The sequence below is a fragment of the Cyanistes caeruleus genome, chromosome 21 (assembly GCF_971803275.1).
Source record: "Cyanistes caeruleus chromosome 21, bCyaCae1.hap1.1, whole genome shotgun sequence".
Taxonomy (NCBI): Eukaryota; Metazoa; Chordata; class Aves; order Passeriformes; family Paridae; genus Cyanistes; species Cyanistes caeruleus.
Genome location: NC_141721.1, coordinates 4,610,986 through 4,636,520, shown reverse-complemented (window position 1 = coordinate 4,636,520; position 25,535 = coordinate 4,610,986). Strand labels below are relative to the sequence as shown.

At 42.3% G+C, this 25,535-nt stretch overlaps 1 protein-coding gene across 3 annotated transcripts in view; it reads right to left on the bottom strand.

Annotated features, from left to right (window-relative positions):
- The window catches only part of CRCP (CGRP receptor component), a 41,806-nt gene that overhangs the window by 14,007 nt on the left and 2,264 nt on the right, over positions 1 to 25,535 (bottom strand). The window contains exons 2-7 of one of the 3 annotated variants that reach the window (XM_023939196.2): positions 24,600 to 24,636; positions 23,209 to 23,307; positions 21,024 to 21,118; positions 13,261 to 13,318; positions 6,265 to 6,394; positions 5,322 to 5,605 (exon numbers count right to left, since the gene is read on the bottom strand). In XM_023939196.2, coding sequence (XP_023794964.2) covers positions 5,589 to 5,605; positions 6,265 to 6,394; positions 13,261 to 13,318; positions 21,024 to 21,118; positions 23,209 to 23,307; positions 24,600 to 24,636 — 436 coding nt within the window. In that variant the 3' untranslated portion in view covers positions 5,322 to 5,588. Of the gene's footprint in view, positions 1 to 5,321; positions 5,606 to 6,141; positions 6,395 to 13,260; positions 13,319 to 21,023; positions 21,119 to 23,208; positions 23,308 to 24,599; positions 24,637 to 25,535 lie in introns of those variants that run through there. The other 2 variants (XM_086859637.1, XM_086859638.1) reach the window with 2 other exon arrangements.

Sequence of the window (25,535 nt, the reverse complement as noted above, 5' to 3'; positions counted from 1 at the left end):
AAACTCCTCACACCCATTTGATGATTTGCAAGGAGAGACAAGGGGCTGAAGGCTGATTTCATGGGGGAAGTTGGTGTAAATTATCTCTTTGTGGCTTCAAATGGGACAAAAGGCAGAAAAGTCACAAAAAGAGACAGATAAAATATTATTAAACTAAAAGCCTGGAGAAAAAAAGAGCAGCAGGAGGAACGTGATGCCTGGACATGTTGGGATTTCCAGCCTTTTGAAGGATTGGCAGTGGCATCACCACAGGAATAAATATCTGTGCCCTGGAGCTGGAAACAGCTACACTTAACACCTCTTTGGGGGATTTGAAGGCTGGCAGAAAGCTCCAGGAGGAATTTTCTCCTGCCAGCCGTGGCCAGTGCTGAGGTCACCAACTGCACCCGGAGCAAGGAACCCGTGAGGCTCCAAACAACATCAGGGATAAAGCCAAAAGCGGCTGGTGGGAAGGCTGGGAGCCAAGGGATGAGTGTGCAGGACAGGCCCTGAGATGGTCATTGGGGTCAGCCCAGCTGAGCTAATCCCTAAATCCACTAAAATCCACTCCCATCCCTTTCCCCATCTCCCAATTCCTGCTGCAAGGCCCCGGCAGCAGCCCTTGCTCCATGGATATCCCATGGGATAACTCTGCTTGACACCCTCACAGCTCCCAAAATTCAGCCTCACCCAGGCTTCCACTCCCATGGATCCCACCCAGCTCCTGGAAGAGCATCCCAGTGCCCCCCAAAATCCAAGTCAAACTCACAGCACTGCTGGATTTCATCTTTTTAGGCTCCACCAGGTGATTCCAGGCAGATCCTGCCCTTCCCGCGGCATCCGCTGACCCCAGAGGTGCTGGGAGAAGGGCTCAGCCTGATTCCCAGCAGCTCAGGAGGATCTCTGCCCAAGCAGAGGCAGCTCAGGACACGCTTTGGGATTTTTGGGGATCTCTTCCCACCAGCTGCTTTTCCTTCTCCACCCGCTTTTATAGGAGCCTGCTGGCTCCCATTGGCTCGGGACATCCTTTTTATAGCAACCACTCTGCCCCATTTCAGTTGCATTCAACAATTCCTCAGCTCATTGTCCTGCAGAGATTAGTTACACATAAGCATATTTGAGTGATTAACTCCTGGGCTCTGCTGAGGCCCCAGCAGAAAATGCTCAATCCAAAGGCTCCCTCCGACTCTCCCTGCCTCACCACTGCTCCCAAAATATTGTGGTTTTCATTGGAGTCTCGGCTCCTGGCCTGCTCCAACCAGCTCAGCTGGTGCTGAAGGGAAGATTTCAGCTCCAAAGCAGTGGAAAAGCAGGGGGAAAAGGCTGGGAAAAACTCAAAACCCAAAGAGGAAGAAGCAGCTTTTGGAGAGTCAGTCACGGGTTTGGGGTGAAAACCTGCACATCCCATCCCATGCCACTAAACCTGCTGGGTTCCAAGGGTGACAACTCCAGCAGCACAGGGTTACCCATGGAGACCCTCCAGCAGCTTTGGGGAGCAGCAGGAGGATTTAGGGCCATTTCCAGTGGTTTGAGCTGCTTTTCCTTTGGCTTCAGCTGCTGAGTCTCACCTGAGCTGGTGACACAGGACAGGGGGTCCTGTCCCACGTGGAGCAGCCCATGGGGGTGGGAAAGAGGCAACTTCCTGCTGAGCCCGTGCCTGGAGGCAGGATGATGAAGAGGAAAAGGGATAATGTTTAAATTGGCCTGGATTAGCCCATTTCCATCTCCCAGCCTGCTCATCCAGCGTGGGCAGGGGGAAGCAGCAGCTTTTGGGGGGGTTTCTGGGTGATGAGGGAGAAAACCTGCAGGGAGGAAGAGCTGGATCCCATCAGGTTTTGTGTGGGTGTTTCCAGCCCTTCCTTTTCCCTCCCCCCATCACGGCTGCTGCATCCCTGAGCCAGGGCTTTTGTGTCAGGAAATCCAGGAACCACACAAGAGGGAAAATGCAGATGAATTTGAAGAGTATTAAAAAAGCAGCAGATGATACAGGGGATTGAGATTTAACACTGCAGCTGGTGAGGCTGGAAGGGCTCCAGAGCTGCCTGGGCTCAGCCAAACCCCAGGAAGGTGAGTCCTGTCCCAGTTTCCCCACAGGATAAGGGACCAGTGCATCCAGATGGGGACTGGGATGATGCTTGCAGAACATCCAAGGTGCCTGTTTTGCACATTTCTCCAAACCCCACCTGCCTTTTGTCCACCCATGGCATTTTGGAGCTCAGCGTGTGTTGCTCATTCCTGTCCTGGTCTGGGGCACTCAGAAAATGGAAAACATCAAATTAATTTAAAAACCAGCAATTTTTGGAACACTCTCAGCCCTGTACAAGAGCAGACACTTGACCCACAGGTACCAATAAAAGCCCTCAGGTTCCTCTCCCTCCTTCACAGGCAGCAAAATCTTGGGAGATGCTTTCAGACCTGGTAAAAAATCACTCTAGTCCATGTTTAAAGCCTCCAGCACATTCCCAGGGGTTAAATTCCACTCTGGTTATGGGTAGCAATAAAAAAAAAAAAATAGGAAAAGTCTGATATTGGCCAGGCTGAGGTGCACAAAGCTTTTCCTGTCTCCTCTCTGCCAAAACCCAAAGCGTTTCACAAGTTTAACTCCCAGCTGAGCCGCTGCTTCCGAAGCCTGTGGAGCACAGGGAAGTGAATGTGGTGCCAAGGAAGCCAGGCAGTTTCTGGGCTGCAGAACGTGCTGTTTGCACATTGCCCTGGCACAGCTGCCACCCCAGGACAGGCAGAGGCAATAAAAAGTTTCACCAGAGAAAATGCAACACAGAAAAATGTCTCTATGTGTGTGTGTGTGTTTCAAAAGCGGGATCCAGAATAATCCCAGTTTGGGCTGGGATGGATTGAGCTGGAGGGGCTCAGCAGAACCAGAGTGCAGGAGGGAATGGTTCTGGGCTGGGCCAAATTTAAGGTAGTGGAGAGGCACTATGGAATAATTTTGCCCAAATTAAGGAAAATTCAAGAGAAAACTGGTTAAGATCACCCTGAAACTCCACCTTATCCCAGCAGCTTCCTGGGACTCATCCCTCACACGAGAGCAGCCTCTTCTGGAACAGTCTCAGCTGCTCACAAATCCCAATTCCAGCCCCAAGGAAGTGCTGAACCCACAGGAACAGCACCAAACCCTGCTGTGAGCCCTGGCAGCCTCTCCCCTTCCCTTTGTCCACATCCCAGAAATGAAGGATTTGCACCATGCCAGAGTCAGGCTCCCACCTGCCAAGGGGCCAGGCAGGGATGGGAAGGGGGACAGGGAGCAAATCCCAGATTTCTGCATCCCAGCCCTTGAGAGCAGCCTGAATGAGATGGAAACACTGAATCCATGGCTGGAGAAAGGGAAAGCACTGACAGAAAAGATGGGAGCTCTGGAGATCACAGAGCCCAACCCCCAGCTCCAGCAGGGTCAACCAAATCCTCCCCCTCTAATCATCAATGGAGAAAAACAACAATTTTCCAGTGGGGTGGAGAGCAAAGTATGAATTAATCAGGTGTGAGCCATTTCAGTGCTGTTTGAAGTCAATCTGCATCCAAAAAAACCCCCAAAGCTCGAAATTCTGTGGCTTTGCTTTTCCTGCCTCAGGCTGCTCGCCTTCAGTTAATGAACACCCACACAAACACAAACCAAATGAATTTTGCTCCCTGCTTGTCCCATTCTGCACTCAGTGGTGGGCACAGCCTCACACACAGCCCTGAGCTCCACCCAAGCTGCTCAGCTCAGCAGGAGGGATTTCCTGGATCTTCCTCAAAATTCCCTGTGCACATCTGGTTCCAGCAGCTCCATTTCCCTTGCCCAGCATCAGAGCACAGCCAGGTAGGAGCAGCAGCTCCTTCTCCTCCAGCAAAACAAAGCTTTTCTAATAAAACTTCTCCAGCAGGGACTGCCAAAGAATCCTCAAGAAATCAGAATTTATGGGAAGAGAATGCCCAGGTGTTTTGAAGTATCAGACCAGGAATTCTGGCAGCTCATCCCCCTTTCTCAGCACAAGAGCAGCCCTGAGCAGAGCCAAACACACACAACAGAGAAAAAACGTGAGGGAGAGATAAGAAGTGAGAAAATTAAAAGTAATATCCACTACTAAAATATTCAGGAAGAGCTGAGTGCTCAGTTTTTTCTCAGAACACACATTTACCTTTCTTGCACCCCTAGAGCCACTTGGTTCCAAGAATGAGGAGGGTCCATCTCCTGTGGTAGGGAATGGTTAATTAAGGGAATAATTAAGGGAATACATAGAGATGTGGGAAACTGGCAGACCTTCTGTGTGATAATCAGGACACTGGGAAATGATGTCACATCAGCAAAATGATATCTGCTCTCCATAAACCATTTCTCATCTGGGGGTTCTGACACAGAAAAGATCAAATATCACAACTCAAACCTGTCCTCAGAGGAAATCCTCACCTGAATTTACAGGAAGCAGGTTTGAAACTCATTTCTTGATGCTGTGCACATGCCACAAGCCCAGATCCTTTCAAATGTTTCTCAGCAGTGGATTTTTAGGGGAATTGTTTTTTACCATCCATGCATTTGCAGAGGGCTGACAGCTGTTAACATCTGGAACTGATACTGACAGAAAGGTTCACTCCAACAGCAAGTGAAGGAGTTCCTGCATCCTGTACAGTACCCCACAACACAGCTGCTGGCAAAAATCCATCCCAGCCACAAATCAATTCCCAAGATGGAACATCCAACTGCAGGGATCTGTTGAGTTGTTGGCTGAAGATATTTACAGTCTGCTTCCAGCTGCTTTTGATATGTTCAGAACAAAATCTCAATAACTTCGTTTTAGGAAAGAGCAGATCAGAATGTAAACACTTGCAGCCCAAGGCTGCAGCCTGTCAAGCAACATCAGTGGCTGATGTGAATAAAAATATTAATTTTAAAATTAATTGTGTGTCTTTCCCTGCTGTGATCCACTTATCTCTCATTTTCTTTCCTCTTTGGAGGGAAAAATATACATTGATGTATCACAAACCCATCAAGGGCTTTCCCCATCCAACACTAAACAAACCCAGCCTAAATGTACCTTTAGTCTCCAGACTTGGAAGGCATTTAATGTATGATAAATTATCTTTAAGAGGTGACAAATACATCTTCCCAATAATTTTCTTTCCTCTCCAAGCATCAAAGAAGCTTAAATACCATGGAAACGAATATGACAAATCCCCCAGACACTAGAATTTATCAGTCCCTTTCATACACTGCACAACTGAAGCTCTTAAAGCATAAATTCTCTGCATAAAAACACAAAATCAACCCGTGACAGAGCTGAAGGGGGGGAAAAAAAGAGTCAGATATTGTGATTTGATTTCATCTGTAAGTCACAAAACACCCAGGATGTACTTAAAATTTTATTTCTATTTCCAGTACATCATAATAATTATAAAAGAATGGTCTGCAGCCACAATTTAAACCAGTGGCTGACTTTGTGTGGATATTCACACACAAATGATTTATTATAATCACAAAGGCTTTCAGCATTAAATACTTGATCCTGAAATCCTTCATCAGACAAAAAAGCTCAGGAAATTCTGCTCCATCCAGGCCTGACTCTCATTTTTCCAAACCAGATCAAGAGCTCAGTGTTGCCTCATTTATTCCTCCATCACAGGAGTGCCCCATCTGTGAGTAAACATTGCAATAAATGTTCAGAGGGCAAAGAGACACCTCAATATTCTGCTGTTTGGGCACTCACAGCTTTGATTTCACAGCTTCAACCCCCCCAGCTGCCTGGTTTCAGTGCAATTTGCTGAATCTGGATCTCTTTTATTTAGAAGGGACTATCAGGCATCCTTGAGTTGCTCTCCCACAGATCCACTCAATTCCATGATGCCAAGATTTGGGAGTGCATGGCCAGACCCCAAGGAGTTCCTGTACATCCCTGCCTGTGTCCTGCTCTGCAAACAGTCCCAAAATTGCCTTTGCACTGCTCTGGAAGCCACTTGGGCAACTCCAAAGCTTCTGAAAGGAATTCTCATTGCAGCACTGCTGTGTTGATTCTGTGGGGAATGGAAAAATCCCCACAGATGCTGAGCCCCAGCACTCCTCAGGCTGCTCCACTGCAAACTCTGGCACTGCCACCCCCGTTTATGACAAAACACCCAAACAATAGTGTCCTTTTCCCTGCTTGCTTGTGAACAATTGGTTCCCTCATCATGTCCAAATAATAAAAAATTGAATATATTTTACAGTTATGTCCAATACAGGATTGAGCTGGTATCAACCCCAGACTAACAGCAGCTGGCTCTCTTCTGCAAGAGCTGCCTCCTATGCCTGGTCACCTTTGTCTTCTGTTGCCATTGCTGAGTCTCTCTGCTGCTCCTCTGGATCTCCTGGCAGGATGTTGGTGACTGTCTGGAGGAGGGACTCGATCTGCTCCTCTGTCAGCCTCTCCTCGCTTTCTTCCACCATCTGCAGGTCAAAAAAAAAACCCCACTGGCATCATTAAATCCACACTTCCTCCCTCAGAGAGGACTCAGCTCAGCGGGGAAGACTTTGTCAAGACACAGCCTGAGCTCATCACAAAAGCATTTTACAAAGCAGAACTCTTGGAATATTTTGACAAAAAAGAAAGAAGTCCATTGTTCACCACGACAATTGGCACTGTGTAATGAGATCCTGCTCTCCTTACAGCAAGGAAAACGCCACCCTGGGAACAGCCTGGTTTATCCTAAAGCCTCTCTCCGTGTCCTGTGACAAGCTTTTCCTTTAGCTCAAATACAGCCCCACCTTCCTGACCTTTTTCACAAGTTTCTGTGTTTTCATGGGATATCCTGAGAGGGATTCCCTGGATCTTGGCATCTCATCCAGCACCTTCATAAAAGAAACTACCTCATCCTACTGCAGCTGTACTCCACTGGCATTTGTTTGGATTGGGAGATTTCAGTATATAAAGACATTTAAAAGCTCTGAGCAACATCAAAAATACTGCCATGAATCAACTCCATGATTCCATGAGATTAATTAGGGACCTACTCCCACTGTGGAGCTGCGGCAGCTTTTATATCATTGCTACCAGTAAAACAACTGCCCGAATTTATAGACAGCTGTTAAAAGGAAAAAAAGCTTGTCAGAGGACTGGAAAAGCAAGTCAGAAGAACCCTTCAAACACAAATGAAACCAATTAGGATTGTGGGGTTTGAGTTTTCTTTTTTTTTACACCAAGTCCTTGAAAATGGCCTTTGAAGAGGAGTGATTTATATTAATGATGGTTCCCAGCCAATGCAGGTTTAATCAGCTCTGGCTGTAAATTGCCAGCTCTTCTGAAAAGCAGAGTGGGATGTTCAATTCATTTTTGTTCTTCAGAGTCCTTGGAGCCCTCTTTGCACAATCTGATCATCTTTCATCAGGATCATCCACAGATCTGCACACACACAGAGAATCCACTCCTCCGCAAAAGGCAGACAGTGAATTTCCATTTGTAAACGACTTTCTGGGGACTATCCCCATCAAAGGATGAAAATCCCTGTGGAGTGACTTCCCATGCACTGTTAGCTCAACAACTACTGTAGGACGCTGCCTTGAACAGCAGCCCTGGCTCTGCTTCCCAGCAGCTGCTCCACTGCACAGCCAGTGCTCAAACACACTCAAAATCCTCCTCCCCTGGCTGGGAGAACCCCTGGCAGCCAATTCCTACCAGGCAATTCCCACAGGGAACCATCTCAGCACACCTTGGAGCATCAGCACCACACCACCAAGTGTGGAAGATGTCCCTGGAACTAAATGTTCTTTCAGGTCTCTCCCAGCCCAAACTATTCTGGGATGGTGATTCCATGATCAAACCTGCTCCACCCACTCCTTGGTGCCAATGCTGCTGACAAATCACTCCTCTCCAGATGACCTTTGCTATTAAATTTAACAGAGGATTATCAGCCTGGCTTTCAGCCTGGATTATGGGGTTATTCACTTCTGTTACACTGAATTTTCAAATGGGGTAGGTGCTGTAGGAGCAGGAGCTGTACAAAGAACCAGCCCAGGTGCTTTGGACACCTGGATCACTCCAGGTAGGATGACTGAACCAATGTCTCCCAGATTCGTTACTATTCCTCAGAAAAATTTGCCTTGTTTAGATTTGATTTATTGCATGACATAAAGCCCAAACCTCTTCCCATTTTAATTTTATCTATATCTGTATCTCCTCTCCCATTTTTCCCCTCCACTTTCTCCTTTTGGTGCTTGCTCTGATGAAATCAGAACTCAAATGAAAACCAGTGATTTCTGATCAGCACCAGCTCTAACCAACTCCTGATTTTAAGGCAGAACATGTGAATTCTAATCCCTGTTTTTTTTCCCTGCTCCCCAGTGACTTCAAATGAGTAATGCCCCAACTCCCAGTATGAACAATCCCACTGATGTCATTTTTACTGGCACAGCACGAGGCTGACAAACTGCAGGGACAGGCACAGCAGCCCCAGAAATCCCAGCTGAGCACGAAGCTGATGAAAGAAAATCATCTCTGGTGCTTCAGATGCTCTGGTATCTCATTAAAATGTTGTGAAAAGCATTTTTAGAGATGCCAGACCCTGCACTGAGCTCCCAAATTCCCTTCTGCAGACAGATCCAGAGGGAAGTGGGAATTCCTTCAACTGCTGCAGCAAATTCACCTCTTGGTGCCTTTCCAGCAGCTCCCAGGATTCACCAACAGACACAAATCAACATTTAGCAGGATGGACAGACAGCTTCTTAGTGAAGCTGATGCTTCAGCCTTATTTTGTTGTGATATTATTTGAGATTTCAAATGATCAAAAGCACAAACTGTAAAAATCAATTTTTTTCACTCTTTCAGGAAGAGAAAAAACAGCCTGAGCCTGATTTATGAAAACATAAGCAGTGAGGAAGCAGCAAAGCAACAAGCAAAAAGGAAAAATTCAAAAATAAAGCACAGACAGCACGCAGATAAAGAGGCAAATGAAAGTGTCCCAAAAGAAAACAGATCTCAGGGGGAACAGGAGGTCACTCAGAGGCTCATTCTACATTCAGCAGATGTTCTCACAGCCTTCTGATTTACAGCTGCAAGACAAAATACCTTTGATGCTGAGAGCACTACGAAATCTGGTGCTGAGAAGAAAAATGAGGTGCAAGAAGCAGCCTAAGAGGCAAAAAACCCCTAACTGGATTCAGGTACCTCCTTCTCCAGCAGCAATTTTACCCATCTTGGAGAAAATCTCCAGCAAAAAGCCCTGCACTGGCTGAAGCTGCTCAAGAGCCAGACTGAGCCCTTAAGCAGCCAGGAATGCAAAGTTTATAGTAAGGAAAACAAAAATGCAAATGTTTGAAGGGAGGAGATGAGCTCAGATGTTGATGTTGGCAGTGCAACCCAGCCCAAATGGGAACAGTTTCCCCTCTCAGATGATGCCATGTGAAAAGTTTGGGGTATTTCTGACCAAAGTGCAGCTGGCCCTCAATATTTGGAGATTTGGGTGAGGAGCAGAAGTGGGCAGTGTGACAGAAATACAATTTATGCATAAATAGCCCCCTGATGTCATAAATAATTCTCACTGCTGCTTTTCAGCATTCAAGACTGTGCTGCCCCAAAATAACTCCAGGGGTTTAGGAAAAATTGCTGCAGCACATCAATGTCATTCATAAACACACCCAGCATGTGTTACCTGTGAAATGTGATAATTCACTCAGCTCAGGCTTCACTAATAATTTCTATTTTACACAAGTTAGAGCAGTTTGTTACTTAGTTTCCTCTGCAATGTATTCATCAAGTCAGCAATGCTCCTGTTTAGTTTCTAAAATGCTCTACATCTAATCAAAGAGGGAATCAGGAAAACTTTATAAATTAATTGGCATAAAATTCTCCCAGCTCAAACCAAAAGCAGCACGTTCCCCCTGCAGCTCAAATTTAATTCTCAGAAATTCACAGCCAGCCCATGAAGATAATCCTAGGGATTAAAGTGTTTATTCATAAATTAAGGTGCAAATCAATGTTCATAGTGCCATGGACAAATGGAAGCACAAAATCACTCAGGACTGTCTAAATTCCCTTTTTTACTCGGTGAAACAAGGACAATCATCCTTAATACAAACCATACCTATCTTTTGTGCTTACCCAAATAAAAGCAGAATTTACGAGACTTCATCCTCCTCCCTGTGCTGCTTTCAATGCTAAGGTTTATTTGGATTAGTCTCCTGAGACATAACAATAAATCAAGAATGAAGAATAAATAAAACCACACTGAAGAACCCCAAGAAGTCCTGAAAGAACTGAGAAATTCTCTCAGCATCACAGGACAACCTATGGGTTAAAAGCTATTGTTTATAGGAATAATAAGCTAAGAATCAGACTTTAAAATAATCAGTAAAGTACAGTAATAAAGGAAATAAGGGCTCTGATCATTTCCAAAGCAATTAAGCACATAATTTAACTCCAGTGGAGGAGGGAGATGTTTGATGAGAAAATCACTGTTATTTCCTCCTTTGAGCAATGATTAGAAATTGCTCAGCACCACCACATTAATAGGAAAAAAGCACATGAAAAGAAAAGAAATAAAGTAAAAGACTGAATGATTGAATTAATGTCTCTCAAAGATAATTAACCAAGGGCAAAGCAAAATACATTGGTGAGAAAACAAAATGTTGAAACTCTTTTAAGATCTTTCATTCTCCAAAATACTTTTTCATTATTATTTTCCAGTATAAAAGACAATGTGCCAGCCTGGTAATGCACATTAGTATGAAATTCTCCAAGGTAGAAATACATTTTTAAAAAGCACAAAATTAAAATTTGCTTTTCCACTCAGAGAGAAAAACATGGAGCGGTTTGTTCCTCAAGAAGATGATGCTTCACCTTCAGCATTAAGTAAAGCTGAACCACTCTCATGGTGAGCTTGAACATCCCTGACTTTATTTCTTCCTTTTGGGAATCACTAAGCCAGGCCCAACATATGTTAAAGATTAAAACAGGAGGTCAGGATAGTTGCAATGTGTACAGTGCTTTACCCTCTGGGGTAAGAATTTGAATTTCACGCTGCTTTTGTTGCTACTGTTGCTGGAAAAGAAATCCTGGCACAGAGGCTGGAAGAGGCAAAGATGGACAATGGCAGAAATTTATGCATTAAGGTTTACAAAAGATCAAAATATCACAACAGAAATTTGCTTTTCAGCTCCAAAAGAGTTTTATCAAAAATGGATTTATTGTTTGCATACAGCTAAAAATAAGGAAATTTGTAGAGGGAGAGTAAAAAACTAAAAAGTTGGAAAGGCAAAAAGCAGCAGTAACTATAATTATAATTATAAATATCCTCTCCCATGAGCCTGCCAGGTAAATCAGACTCCATTCTGTGGTCAGACTGCACTGAGTAAAAGTTAGAGACATCGAAACTGAGCAAGTGAGAGCCAGCTTGGACTTGGCTGGCACTTTGTTAAAAGCTTTCTGAAAAATAAGATTGATGTGCCCCCATTCCAGGAACTGCTCTGAAGTTCTCCCCAGCATTTCCTTCTGATTCAGGGAGGAGAGAATCAAGGCCATTTTAGAGCCAAAATTCTCTTCTCAGCAGGTTGTGTCTCATCCATCACTGCAGGGAAAGGACTTTCCTGCAGGGAACCTGTGTATGGGTGACCTCTGTGTTATTTTACACCCAGAAAAGGCAGATTTTGTGTGTTCAGTGACTGCTGCAACCTCTGTTCTCATCCAAAATAGGATCCAAGCCAGCAATTGAACAGCAAAATCATCTCCTTGCTTCTCCCAGCTCTGGATTTCAGTAACACCACCCTGAAGCTCCCCAGCAGCCCCTGAGCTCCAAAGGCTTTGACAGAAGCACTTCCAAACGTGCTGCAGCTCTGGGGAGGGATTACCTGACCCAGGGTTAACAATCCAGGACACTCACACCACTGCAATCCTGATTTTGGGGAAATGTGCCCTGGGAATTACAGGGGAATCACAAAGGAACTGGAGTAACTGCATCCCAAATACTTCCACGAAGATACAAATTCAGGCTAAGCCACAAATGTTAATTTTTTGTATTAAAAAATTAAATTAAGTTTTAATTTAAAATTAAAATTAAAATTTAATTAAATTTTCATATTCAACTTTTCACAAGTTGCTTTAGATCATTTGAGAAGGGTTTGGATCAGTAATGAACTGACACTGAAGTCAAATCTTGTGTCTGTGTTCTCTGAGTGTCAATGAGTTTTATTTGACATTACAAAACTTGGAATATCTAAAATATGGCACTCTACAAAAAGCTGACTTCTAACAAAAGCCCCAAATTCTTATTTTCTTCAAACACAATGAACTGTTTTCAATATTTATGGGTAGGTAGGATAACAATGAAGCAGGTAGGACAGAAGGGAAGAGACAAAGCTATGCAGTCACTTGAGAGCCCCAAAAGAGCATTTAAAGAAGGGAAGAAAAGCCTGCAGATGGTAATAAAATAAATCTGTCTAAGCACATGAAGCTAACAAAGGTGTGAGACAGGCTCCAAATCATGGTTTCTGACTAACTTAAAGCCTCAAAGCTCCTGCTTGGGCTGCTGATGGACACTGATCTCCTCAGCCACAGAACACAGCATTAATTCCTCAGCTGGAATCATTCTTCTGAGATGCCTTCAGCATCCTAATCTCTGCTCTTGGTGACAGAAGAAAAATAGTCCTACTGGTCCCTCTTTAATCCTTCCCTTTTCTTGCAGCAAAATACGATCCTGTTCCTCCTCAGCTTGATTCCAGGGGAAGATTGCAAACAGATGTTCTTAATGCAAGAGATCTTCATTGAAATCATATCCTGACTATAACAATCTCTTTATTACCACAGGGGTTTGTACTCCTGAGGAGATGCTTGAGAGAACAGAAGCATCTATTTCTAATTAGTGACAATCCCTCTTTACAGCTGAATTATTCTTAGACTGACAATGGCTGCTTTCCATCAGAAAGTTTATACCCATTTTTCATCCTGCATTACTGCTCATTTCTTTTTAGAATTTTTGATTTTAGAGTAACCCTGCCATTAAAACAACCAGGGAAGATGTCAAAAAATAAAGTATTCCATCACAGAGCTGCACAGCAAAAAGATTCTTTTTTGCAATACTTTCATAAATCACCTTTAATGATTGCATTGGGCATTTTAAATGTGTGCCACTGAAACAAACAGAGGTGGAGAATCTATCTGTGAGGGCTCTGACAGGAAGCTGAGTGGATCTGAACCCGTAGATGTAAAGTGTGCATAAAGGGATACATTCAATCACTGGCCCATGAGAAAGCAATTATTCAATTGATCTCCAAGGTTAAAGCTGCTTCCAGTTAAGCTTTGAACAGGCCCAGGCATTGTTACTCACCAGCTGGATTTCCACTGCAGTCACAGGCCTGTGGTTCAGCAGCTGCAGCTTTTCTGCCCTGGTAAAAGCACAGTGTAAGAAAATCCACATTACTGGGTGGTTTGAGGATCCCCTCAATGCCTGCAGTGATGCAAACACATTCCTGATATCTTAGGGATGAAATGTCACTGCCAGGAATAATCCTGGCTGGGTTTGCAGTGTGGCTGAAGGGCCATCATTTGGGTATTTTAATGATTTGGGGGCTGTCCTGTGTTCAGCCACACTGCTGTTGGCACCTCTAGCCCAAGGTGGCAAGCAGAGACCCTTAGATCATTATTTTACAAACATTAATTAACTGCTGCTTTGTTAAAGCTATGCAGAAATGTTAAACAACTCACCAGAGATCAAAAACTTCTGCTATGAACACACAACCACAAGAACAATTTTCATACCTAAGGAGTTACAATCCCATCAAATGGCAGCAACTTGTTTATCCTTTTAGCTCATTGCAAATACAAAGTTCCAGCAGGGAACTACAATTTGAAAAAAACCAAATCTTATTTATTACTATTTATAGGCCATCTTTAAAGTGTATTTAAATGGATTCTGGAGGGTTTAAAGCATATTTAAACTGATTCTTGAAGGTTTTCCCATGGGGGTTTTTTAGAAAGGAAACCTCACAGCTTTTAAGAGAACACACATCACTCCATGTTTACAACTGACAATTTCTGTGTGTCTGGAGATACCTCAGAGATATAATTTCATTTCAAATGGCCTCTGCCACTGGCTGCTGGATGATCCAGCTAAAATGTCTATTTTAATCATCACTTTCTGCTTCAGAAGCTTGTAAATTTTCAATACAGCATTTGTGAGATCTTAGCAATTCTTAACAGAAAGCTCCAGGAAATCCTACTATTTATTTATTCATTATTAGTTTGCTTTGCTTTTGGAGAGCCAAAATAAGTTTCCACTGGTGATGGGAAGCAGGAAACACACCTTTTTTTTTTTTTTCCCCATGTTAATGACTCAAATCTATTTGGTGTTTCCAACATGAGGCTATGGAGAGTGTGCCTGGATTTTGCTCTGAACTCAGAGCACTTTACTGGCAGAAAGATGAGGTGTTTGTAACTGCTGCCATCTACCACTGTCACAAAAAACAGAAAATAATGACAGAGATGAGCACTCAAATCCTTTACATGGAAAGCAGGGGATTTAAGGAATCAATGAGAGATAAAACTCACTTGTGTAAAAGGGGAGCTAAAGGCAGCACTGCCATGCAGAGCTGGGGAAAGAATATGAAATAATATCTTTACTCTATAAAAATCTGGCCAATTCAGCTGGATTTTGGATAGATTTTTCCTCCAGAGCTGGGAAATTCCCTGCTTTGGTGCCTGATGGAGGCACAGAGCTGGTGCTTTCAGGGGTCTTTGCTTTGCTCCGTGGCCAAGCAAGGGTTGGTGCCTCAGTTTCCAGAGTTCTCCAACAACTTCTCTGAGGATCCTCCTTGTAAAAACCTCCCTCCTCCTCCTCCCCCAGCCCTACTTACAAGGACAGACTGTGATAAATTCATGTTTTAACCAAGTTTCTCTCACATGCCACTTCTGAGATCAGAACCTTCTCAAACAACTCTTTCTTCTCCTTTGCAGCAAGACACATCCCAATCCTCCAGCTCCACCACTCCTCCTCACAAAGCACATTATTTTACTTTTATTAAATAAATTTCCTCATCTTCTTCTTTTCAAAGTAATATCCTTGAAATTCCTTGCCAGCAAAACTCCAGAGCCAAATGAAGAGGATCAAACAGCAAAAGCCATTTCATGCCTGAGCTGAAGAACGCAGACCTGATTTACCCAGAGCTATGTTCAAGCAGGCAGAGCTGTGTTTATCACAGGAAGATTATTGGCACAGCAGAAAGCAGAAATAAATTAACACAAATTACACATTGTGACTAAAACAATCAATTAGTGCAACTGCTCATGTTTCCTGAAGAAACAGAGGGCACAACAAAAAAAGGTTGCCTCTCCAAGACTTTCTGCTTATAAACCTTGAACATCACTCCAACTCATTAGGGATAGACAGAAATTTTACAGTCAGGCCAAACAGATCCTAAAAGCATCATTTCAGGGTATTTGCAGTTTTAAAAAATGTGTACAGAAGAATGAGAGAGAACTTACAAGTGATTAACATATTCAGATGTGTAATCTGAAGGATTTCATGGCTGGTTTTGATCAGCAAAGCTCCCTACTGGAAAATGATGGTGAACAACACAAAGGAACGAGCAGCAGGGTGCAAAAAAAAATCCCAAAAGCTGCATAAATACCATATTTCATCTAGAGCTGCTTGTGCAGCATGAGCACTAATTAACACCCTGACATAACGATCTTTAGTCATGGTAATATGTAATTATGAGGTAAGCAATGAAACAAACACTCCCAAAAAGTCTCCAAATTTCATTTAATAGGAAGCTGGATTGCTCAGCCCTCAGCAGCAGCAGAAGTCAGAGGATTGAGTGGGAGCTCAGTACCCACTTCACCTTTTTAACACTTATCCCAAAAGTTGACTGCTGGGACCAGGCTCTGTGTCTGATCCCAAAAACTGACTGCAGGGATCAGGCTCTCTGTGTACCTGGAATTTTCTGACAGCACACACACAGATTAAAACCTGAATAACCACAATTTCATCAGAGATTAGCTTTAAGTAAGGCAACCATGCATTAGGATCAGCCCTGACTGCAGTGTTTGGCTTGGGCACAGACCTAAGCTCATGCTCCATTAAATCTAAAAAGTAGAATTAACTTTTTCCAGCTCCCATGAATTAATTTTTACACTTTCTACAGCATGCATGGCACACTGATGCTCGTTAAATAAAAAAGGGAACTGTCCCATTCATCCAAACAGAAGGTGAAGAACATTTTCAGCTTCATTGCCCTCAAACTTCAGCATCTGCACTTTCCCTGCTCTGCCTGGATTTTAGTAACAGTTTGGAACACGAAAGCTGCTCATTCAAGAGGAGAATCCATACAAAAGATGAGTGACAGTTGAAAGCAATTTTCTCACATAAAAGCAAGATTCTACTAATCAGAGTTAATGGGCCGTGCTGCAGACTTGTACAGGACCTGCCTGCTGAGAAATCCCCAAATGGCAATTCCTGCTGTGGGGCTGAGCCTCAGCCCACATCCTGCAGCTCTGGGACTCAGCTGGAGCCAGGAGCAGCTTTTCCAGGATGGAAAAATGCTCTGGAGTGGGTCTGGGGACACACACAAAGCTCAGACTGAAGAGCACAAAAACCTGTGCAGTTATGGGGAGGAAAATGGGTCTGAGGTCTGTGTGAGGTGAGAGTGCTGGAGGAGGTGAAGATGTTGAGTTCCATCCTAAAAATCCCAAAAAAACATTTCTACATGACAAAAACCACCTCTGGGTCATGTTCAAGATCACAGACAGAATGGACAGCACATCTCTACATTGATACATCCATTCTAAAAAATAATACAAATACTTCCATGCTCTTATGGAAATTCAGACAAAACGCATCATTTTCTGCCATTTCTGATATTTTAACCAAAATCTCCTGAGCATGCTGCTATTGCCTTTTTTTTTTTTTTCAATGTGCTGAACTCCCAGACTGCTTTTCCAGCAAGAGGACTGGGTAAGGATTAAACAGTGCCAAGATCTAGCATAGAGAGCTAAAAAAACCCTCCAAACATCTGTGCCTGAGCAGAAGCAAATATATCTTCAAGAATGGATTGTTTGAGAGTTGCTAGGAAAACCATGAAGTAACAGCTGGACACACAAGCAGGGGTTTTATTCCTGCTGGAAATATAAATCCCATGGTCCTCAACCAACCATGGCAACTCTTAATGACTGAATCCTGAGCACAGGGGTTGGCTGAGGGAGGATTCCCCCAAAGTGGGAAATCACAGCCCCAGTGAGAGCTGTGATTCTCCACAGGGATTCCCACTGGAAAAGCTGAGAATGATATTTTTAAAATCTCTTAAATGATGCTGTTGTTCAATGGGCACGATCCTGACTTGCTGTTGAATATTCACTTTGAAAGCTCTGGAGGAGACAAAAATCACAAAGCAAATCCTTCAGCCTTTAATATTGCAGAGGTTTGTATCTGTTGTAGTTTTTGGCAGTCACAAGGGAAAATACTTTCTAGAAGTACTGAAGATTTTCAGCTCAACACTTCCTTGACTGTGTTGATTTAAAGACAAAAAGGGGAATGTTCATGACCAGTTCTTTTAAAAAATTATAATAACATGCAGTGATTGGAAATGTGATTATCCCACAATTAGATCCAAGATAGGCTATCAGTAACAGGAAGAAGAACAAGAAGAGCCAGTTTTAATTGAAGCGTAATTACAGAGCTGCAGCTCAATAAATGAGCTTTTCATGCAGTGCAGTTCACTATACCTTACAAATATGAAGCCATTCCAGCACTAAAACTGGAAAATTAGCTGCTAGTGGCAAACTCTATTTCCAAGTACAACATGGCTCACTGAACTGGAGCTTCAGCCAAAGCTTGAGGCCTCAACAAGGTAATAATAAATTTCATTATGTGGGTTCAGAGCTTTAGTTTTCAAAAAAAATCTCAGTTCTACAGTTTGAATTTTACCAAAGTAATGACTAAAAACTATGGGAAAAACTGTTTACCACACCTTAACTATGTCAGTGAAATATCTGGCTTTGAATTTTCTCCATTTAGCAAGGCAGTCTTCTGAAATGACCCTGGAGTATTTGTTTGCACACATTGGTATTTCTAAAATCTGCCTTTTAGGAAGCTGTTTTTTTGTGTCTGTAACACTAATCTGAGACAAATGAGACACTAATCTGAGACCAATGAGACAAATCCATCACAAAATGGATGCTGGTCTATTAACCTGGTATTTTGAGCAGCAAAAATCAGTGGTAACAGAAGGATTTGAGGTGATTTTCCAGGAACTGCAGAATTTGCCAGAATTATGTTATCAGCTCTCTCACTGGAGCAGGGACATCACGTGCTGCCTGACATCCTGCAGGGTTTGGAAGGAAAAATAAGAATTCCCTTGATTGAAACTCTGCCGTGCCTCAATTCCTGGTGTTTCCCTGGCTGCTCTCCCTTCCCAGCTGAGGATTCTCCCATCCACGAGCACAGCCTAGTGCTGAGGGCAGCAATCACAGCCTGAGCAGGGAATGTCACATCCCAAGGCAGGGCTGCAAATCCTGATCTTCAGAGTCCTCGTATTAGGAAATAGGCTGAACCTAATTAAGACCATGAACACGCTGCTTCATTGTTTCCTCTCTAATGAGAGGTGGAGTCATGACAGGATTCCAAGGGAAGCAGTCTGGGCTGATGGGATGTTGCTGACCCTAAAACCAGACTGAATTGTCTGAGGGCAGACCCCAATTAACACAAATATATCTTAAATGTAATCAGCCACTTCAGAAAGCTGTTATCAGCACAGACAGTGTCTGACCAGCTAAGCCAGCACATTTTGGGGTGTCTTACCCAGAAAGGAAGCAGCAAAGAGTCTGGAGCTCATTACTCTTGGTGGAAGGAAAGGTCATTACAGGGATCACGCAAGCAAGGTCCTGGAAGAGCAAACACTGCAGGCGTCTCTAAGGGAAGGAAGCTCTCTGGCAGACAGCTGGAAATGAAATCCCTGAACACCACCTCCATCCCACAGAATGGAAACCATCAAAGCCTTTTCATTTAACAAGAGAAGCAGTGCTGAAATGACCTTGGTTAGGAACCAAAAGGTAGCTCCAAACTGCCTTGGAGGCATCGCTGGTTTAAGTGGTTTAACATGAAGTGTCTTAAAGAGTAATTGCACCCCGTGCTCCCTGTGGTTTGGGGTGAAGGGGATGCCAGATGGGCCCTGACACTTCTGGCTTCAAGTGGCTGCATGGAAAAGACCAGAAAAAAGAAGTGCCAGGATCACACACAAAACAACTCTGGGTTTTATTCTGTAAAGTATGTGGCAGAGTTGGGAAGTTCTTTACCAGGTAAGGGAGGGATAAAAAAATTAAAAGTTGTGCAGGAGGCTCACAGAACAAATCTGAATTCTGACAGAATAAATTTGTCACCTACAGCACTGGCTGGCTCTTCACTCTCCTCCTGCTGCCACTATGCACGAGGAATGATTTGGGAGTAATTCCCTGGCTTCACTGCCCCAGGAGAAGGACACACAGGATGATACCTAACCCCAAATGCACCTCAGAGCATCCATTAAAAATTAAACAGTCTAAAATCTCACTTAAAGCTTGTAACTACTCCAACCTTTCCAGCTTACAGAACAAGCAGGGGTGGGAAGATGAGTATTTGGGCAGACCTTCTACAAAGTGCTCAGCACTGTAGGAGACAGAGAATCTGCAGTGGGAAGTTTCTCTGTTTTAAATTAAATTGTTCAGTATTTCACTCTTGCAGATCCCATCCAGGGGAACAGTTGCAGTCAAGGTACCTAAAGTGGAAACACTAAGAGTTAACCCTCAAGTCCTGGTCAAATTCTACCTGAAAGAAGTTTAGAAATGAGCTTTAAATTAAAATAAACAAACTCTTTGATTTTTAATGGGAGTTTTACACTAACATCATTCAGTTCCTTTTACTCTGAAAAATCCTGCTCAGCCTTTTTGCTGTGCTACATCCTTCTGCTGGCTCTTCCTAAACTGCTGCCCTGCACAGACAGCAAAGCTTATTTCTCTTCAGAAAGGGCTGTTTTACATTACCAGAAGGGAAGGATGCCCACTACTACTCAAGAAATGTTTGCTGCCAATTTTAAGACCCTCTCAGTGCCATATTACCACCTCTTTACACCTCTAGTATTTTTATTGCAGAGTATTTTCTTTTCTCCGTGCTTCAATACCTCCAGAAAATAATTAGGATACATAAATGAGTACCCTGCTGTAAAAAATGAGCTAAAGGAGGGTCAAACACTGACTTACTGAGACCAAGCACAATTCCACGACAGAATTCCCAAGGAGCAGAGCATCCCTTTGTGCAGAGCTGCTGCTGTGCTGGATGTGCCTGTCTGTAGAGAAAGGGCACTGAAAGTCTAACAGAAAGCTGACAATCTGATTTCCCTGCTCTGGACAAGCTGAAAACTTGCCCTGCAGAACTCCAGAGCTCTCACTGTGTGTTTTGTGGCACAGCCAAATGAATGAAAAGCCTCTTTCCCAGAGGATGAACTCCTTGGGAGTCCTTCCAGGAGGGAATAAAAACACACTCAGTGTCTATCCAGCATAAACTCCTCTGAAGTGAAGGAGGAGCCATTTAGAAGCATCTAAATATTGGCTTTTTTTCTGTTTTAGAAGTCAAAGAAGTGATCTGAGCTATCCAAGCAAGTGGCCAGCTGATTCCATTTCTATTTACATCAGGCTTCACTCCCACTCTGCAGAGCTCCAAGAGGATTATGTGCCTCAAGAACAGGCACTCACAGCTCTGCCAAAGAGGAAAAAAGCCCTGGGAGTCCTGGAATTGCAAAGGAAATATTTTCTTTTCCAGAACTTCCCAAAATAGCAATTGGATGTTCAGCTTCACTGGAAATTGCTGGGGGAGGAGGGAAGCTTGAGATACAATATTTAAATAACTGAAATGTAGATCTCAGAGATCCTGGACAAACTGCATATAAAGAGAAGCTGGAAATACTCACCCATGAGTGAAGGAAAAGATGTTTCTCTGAGCATTTAAATAATGGCAGAAAATACTTAAACTCCGTTCTTCAGATCATCACACTGTCCACGGAGATAATTTTTCAGCATTAATTGAGTTTTTACTCCTGTTCAAATGCACAGGAGTTAATTACTTACTTGGTTAATTTATGGTCTTTCATTGCTACCAGGAACTCCCTGACAGTCTCAGGACTCTGGTACTTGCAGGGTGTTTTTGAAATGTACTTCAGTGTCTGCAAGGGACAGAAAGAAAACATCTACTATTTCACACTTAATACTTGTTTTACCAGTTGTGTATGGAACAAGTGGTCTGAAAAGTCTCCTCAGTCCTGAGAAAAACTAGAAAATCAATTCAGGTTTGGAAATCAACTTTATCTGAGCTGTTCAAAGCCCAAAACTGCAAGGTGAAGAGTACAGGAAAGCACTTACTTTTAGCTCTACCTGCTAAAAAATGCCCTCTTGCCCTTTGTGACAGACATTTGCTACATTGGTTTGCTCCTTGATTGGCTTTTGTCTTTTAAAAGCACACAGGAAAGTTGAATTTATCCTTAAAACCAAGTTTTCAAGAGCTCAGTGACAGGAATATTCTCACTGCCAGCCCAGAAATCCCTCTTTAAGTTCTCTAATCTAGCACTGTTTTTATCCTTTACCTGCATTTTTGGCAATTTAAAGTTGATAGAAGCAGATTAAGTGGCTTGTTATGGAATCTACAAGGATATTTTGCTGTTAAATATTAATTGAGAAAATTAAACTTTGATCGTTTTTCCATGTAACACCCACCAACCTCAACTGAATTTGACAGGAAATGTTTCATTTATTTGCTTTATTTAAAATAACAACCTTGAACAGGTGGATAATGGAATTACATTACACAGAGTAATCTGACACGAGTAAAAAAACAATTTGTTGATAAAACCTCACAAAAATTCCAGTTCACAGCTGACTTTTCACTGAAAGTGACTTAATATATTCTAAATATTTCTTGTTACTTGAATTAAACCCCAAAATGAAGAGTTGGAAATAATTATAATTTATTATTTCTTTCTTTAAGCCCTGTCTGACCTTTCCAGATAAAATGAAGCTGTTATTCACCACCAGTGACTGAAAGGAAATTATTATATTGTCATGTAATTATTTCATAGGAGTAATTTTTCTTATCTTTTTTTGGCAATTTCAAATCAATGAAAAAGCCAAATATACAGAAAAACAAAGCTCCTTTGGAGTTACTCCAGTGCCAGTGGATCTGAGCCTGCAGGGAGCTTGTGAAGAAATCCAATCCTGTAAAATCAAATTCTGCTTTCCTTTCAGTCAAACACAGAAAATACACCCAATATTTATACCACCTACACCCCCAAGCATCCTATAGGTATTTAACATATAGAATAACAAAGTAATTCAAGATTTCAGGTGCATCCTGATAAAATTTACTTACAGGATCTTCCTCAGATGTTTTCCCAGAGGTGCAGGAAGAGACTGTCAGTCTCCATAAAGATTTAATTCCCATTTTTGGTAAGCCCCTATTTTGTTGAATGCAAGGCTTAGGAATTACAACCTCTGTACCTTTTTCAAACAAAGCCAGAACTAAAACAAAACCAAAGCCTAGGCCAGATCTTATCCACATGAGTCGTTTCAGTGCCCAACAGAATTACTCATGCAAGCAAAGCTGCCTGTCAGTCCCCAATTCTGCAGCACACACACAATGGGTCTCACTGCAAGGCTCTTGGGAAGTTGCTAATTTATTTTAAATGTTGGTATTTATATTATAAGATTTTAGAATTCCTTCCCAGCAAGGGATGAAATGTTTATTCCCGACCTGGCATCCAAGTGATGATATCTGTACGTGTGGTTTGGCTTTTCTTTAGATCAAAAACCAATTTAAATTATTAGTTTTGGCTGGGAATTATTATTTTAATTGTTAATAAAAAAAATATCATGTAATCTGCGCCTCAGCTTTGAAATCATCATCTTAATTATCACATTGGGTGATATCATGAATTTGTCAGATGATAGTGAGCTCTGCCCTGTGTCTCAAAAGGATGGAATACTCAGAATTTAAAAAAAAAAAAAATCCTAACAAAAGTAAACAGTTGTAAACCAGGGGGTTTGAAATTCGGAAATTTTTTTATAGATTTTAAGAACAGCAGCTGCCTAACTCTGCCCTGACAGCACAGTTACCCTATAACCTGACCACAGAAAAGTGGCAGAGAGAACATTTTATTATGGTTTGAACTAGGGGATATTTGATACCAAATTATTAATCCACAACCCTAAAGATGTGAATTATTGCAGATTGAGCTAATTGGACTTTGCCAGTGCTGCTCACCTCATACATGATTGTGTTCAGATTCTGCTGCCCAGAGCTCTGCTTGGTTTTGCCACTCTCTTTACGCTGCTGCTTGAGATCAGTAAGTAACTGGTACACCTAAAGATAAAAAATAAAGTGGTTTAGAGCATCTGAGAGTATTTTACCTAAAAGTATTACAGCAGGAAATCATAAGTGAACAGGAAAAATCCTATCAGCCTAACAACAAAAAATGTGTGGCTGTTTGGGTGGATGGACCAGCAACTGAAATGAGAAATGTTTTGGCCCCGGAGTGATGAGTAAGGGTATAAATTGTTTTTTAAAAGCTGTGACTATTTTAAACAGATGAATGGAACTTTTTCAGATGTTTTGCTTCAGGATTTGCAGTATATCCAGAGTCACTTCTCACTGCTCATTCCCTCATTTTTACCTGGCTTCACTCATGATCCAGCTCAGGGAATTATAAACTGACAAGATAAGAAACCAAACATTTCTAGACAGTGAGAGATATGAACATAATCAGCTACAAACCCTCAATTACTTCACACTTCTATGGAAAAGGAACACTTGTCAGTGCTGAAATCTCAGACTCAGGCTGTGAACTTTGACAACAAACACAAAAGGACAACAAGCTCACAGAAGAGCTGCAGGGATGGAACATCTTTGTGTGCAAAGCATCAATTCACAGAACGTTGGCTTTGCCAGTGAAACTGCAACTGGGAAGTGGAGCAAATGGAAAGCTATCAGGAGTTGGAGGGGTATCAGTACTTTTAAAAATAATATTTGCTGTTTTTTTCACGTTTTTAACAGCCAGGCACTGAACACCAGTTTGGCTGAGATGATATAACCTGTTTCTCAGAGGAAATGTAAGAGAGCTCTTTCCAGATGTCTCATTAACACTCACAAGATTCCTGCTCTGCTGTTTGCAGACAGATGCAGCTCAGGATAAAACACTTCAAGATTAATTTCAGAACAGAATGAAACAGCTGCAATAAAAAGCAATAAAAAGCAGCTCCACCAATACAATAACACAAACAAAGCCACTTGGGTTATTACAACTGTTTCAAGAATTATATTAATCAGCAAAGCAAAACATTTCCATTACCTGGCTTAAATTAAACCAACAAGAACACAACATTTCTTTCTACCTCCCTTAAAATGAGAGAGAAAAATACCCACTTCAGAATAATCTCAAGACCAAACAATACTACAGTACCCATTACTAGCAAAACCATTTCCAAATCTTCTTTAAAAAGCTTTTTTTCTTGAAAACAAGCCAAATGCAAGGAAGAGTAAATCCCCCACAGGTTTTGCTGACTGCCACTGCCAGGTTTCAGCTTCCAGAGATTTATACAAGGAACTGATGACAGCTTGAAATTGCTGCTTTAAAAGCAGAGTGAAGACAAGCTTACCTCAAAGTTACTCAGCAATGCAGCATTTGCATCTTTTCTAAAAGGAAAAATGAAAACAATTAATTACATTCCAAATGAAACTGTCTGAAGCTTTTCTTTGCCCAGTCACAGACACTAAAAGAAGATAAAGTTAAAAAAAAAAACAAAAACAAAAAAACTCCAAGACATTTTGTTTTGGTGATTCTACAGTTTCCATCTCTGGAAAATATTTTCCATCTTGTCAATACAAAATGACTTAAATATTGAGTATATTTTGCACAGTTTGCCCCATAAATCATAATACGCTTGTAGAATACACTCCTGTCACTCGGTCACCCTATTTTACTCACCCAATTTCACACACTCAAACCAAATTGCTTTGCTTCTTCCTTGGAAAAAAAGTCTCTGATTTTATTCAAATAAAGACTGATGGGAAAAATAATTCAGATTACATGCACTATTTTCTTTATCAGTCAAGAGCATCCTGAGTATTTTAGTACCATGGACATGTGTGTGTGTATAGACACAAATAGGGCTTTAATTTTTATGTGTTGCACTGAGTGAAAAAAACAGTAATTTATTGCATTTCCTCTTTATTTATTCTTCCCATCTTTCAGTGCCTGTTCCTACATTAGAAGGGCAAGGCTGGGTTTCCCATTTTCCACTTCCTCGGTCCCCTTAAGCAAGAATCCTTATCCAAGGGTGACTGCAGAGCCATCGTGCCTCTATTCCTCCTGGATATTGTAAATTTATACATTTAAAGTAAAAAGAGGGAGAAAAACTGCCCCAGAACATCCTCTATTCCCTGAACAACACATTCTGCTGAGCAGTCAGCAGCCACAACAACAGAAAGTTTCCATACAAAAGGAAAAAAAGGCCTTTCTCAGGTCTGTGCAGCAGCTTAGGAAAAAGAAAAAAAAACAACAAAAAAGGTACAATGTGTTGTTAAGCACCGCG